Source organism: Loa loa (genome assembly GCF_000183805.2).
Source record: "Loa loa unplaced genomic scaffold supercont3.1985, whole genome shotgun sequence".
NCBI lineage: Eukaryota > Metazoa > Nematoda > Chromadorea > Rhabditida > Onchocercidae > Loa > Loa loa.
Genome location: NW_018110164.1, coordinates 1 through 1,573, shown reverse-complemented (window position 1 = coordinate 1,573; position 1,573 = coordinate 1). Strand labels below are relative to the sequence as shown.

Genomic DNA, 1,573 nt, shown 5'->3' with positions numbered 1-1,573 from the left:
TTATTATTATTATTATTATTATTATTATTATTATTATTATTATTATTATTATTATTATTATTATTATTATTATTATTATTATTATTATTATTATTATTATTATTATTATTATTATTATTATTATTATTATTATTATTATTATTATTATTATTGTTATTATTATTATTATTATTATTATTATTATTACATCGTATCAGAAGTTCTCTTTTTCTTCTCTGGTCAACCACACTTTTTTACAAGCTTGCTTTTCGCCGTTGTTCAACGTTTAGCCAGCAGCACAACAACATCGTTAGAAACATACCCAATAACTGGAAAAAAAGAAAAGTTACAAATATAATTTTTCGTTTGTATTCAAATTGAAGATAGAACAAATACGAAGGGAGGAATTAGCAGTGAAGGCAATGAATTTTATCAAGTTAAAAATCGTTTAATTAAAACCGTCGCACTGATTTTAATGAAAATCCTCAATCATAAAAAGATACAAATACCTCAGTAGTACCCATAATAACGCAGACCATAATTGCAATATCCAGGTGACTATTGGCTGCATCATGAATTGCTTCACTACAACCCTAAATTTAAACAAAATCAAAAGTAAGCAAATAAATGGACCAATGGGTTTCATGGCTTTTTACTTTCTTTTGCCAGTTATGAATTCATCTTCTATATAAAAAGACACTAATACTTTAGTAATACCCATAATAACGCAGACCATAATTGCAATATCCAGGTGACTATTGGCTGCATCATAAATTACTTCCCAAAGTTAAAATAATATATAAATTGAATATAAATGGGACAAATAATCTTGACATAACATTCACATTTCAGTCAACTACAATGTCATATTTTGAGAAGATATTATCACTCTTGTAAAAGCTAACCAACCTTCGAATAAATAAAAGGTTCGTAGGTCCAAAGTTCCAACTTGTCGAAAGTTAATCCACAATCAGTTGGGTAATCGCGTATACCCTGTTCATTGCAACATGATCGGGGTACCTTACCAATATCCGAATAACCTACAACAAACGAATCAGATTAAAATCAAAACATGCTAGGTAAATAAAAAGAGGAAAGAGAAAGAATTGATAACCTATTCCGAGTTCAGTTTTTTCGGGAGTATCGCGTCCCCATGAAGAGTACAACCAGTCTCGATATCCTCTAACACCGCAACATTTAAACTGAAAATAATAAAACTCAGGATGTGAAAATTTTGCAATATTTAGACAACTTGTAGGAAATCGATCTATGGAACTTATCGCTCCGAGAATTTACTGGAAATAGAAAAGATTAGTTTTGAGTTTGTGGGAAAAAAATCTTCCTGCATATTTCAAAATATCATGGTGTCCGAAGTTCATATCTAAATAAGCAGTATTGGAGAGGACAGATGTTATCATCGACTCATTAAAAATTGGCTAATTTAGTTAACTAGGTTTAAATCTAACTTCTTTTGCTAAATGCAATCAGGCTCATTTGTGCTATCGAAACAAACTGGAAATTACAATATATATATATATATATATATATATATATATATATATATATATATATATATATATATATATATTATTAT

The 1,573-nt window shown here is 27.9% G+C and overlaps 1 protein-coding gene across 1 annotated transcript; it reads right to left on the bottom strand.

Moving 5' to 3' along the window:
- Positions 1–188: 188 nt before the first annotated feature.
- On the bottom strand, positions 189–1,183 carry LOAG_15450 (hypothetical protein; the record flags this gene model as incomplete). Its single annotated transcript, XM_003150939.2, has 4 exons — positions 189–308; positions 489–572; positions 889–1,019; positions 1,094–1,183. Coding segments are annotated over 4 exons (380 nt in total), but the record flags the coding sequence as incomplete, so codon positions are not given.
- Between the last annotated feature and the right edge of the window lie 390 nt (positions 1,184–1,573).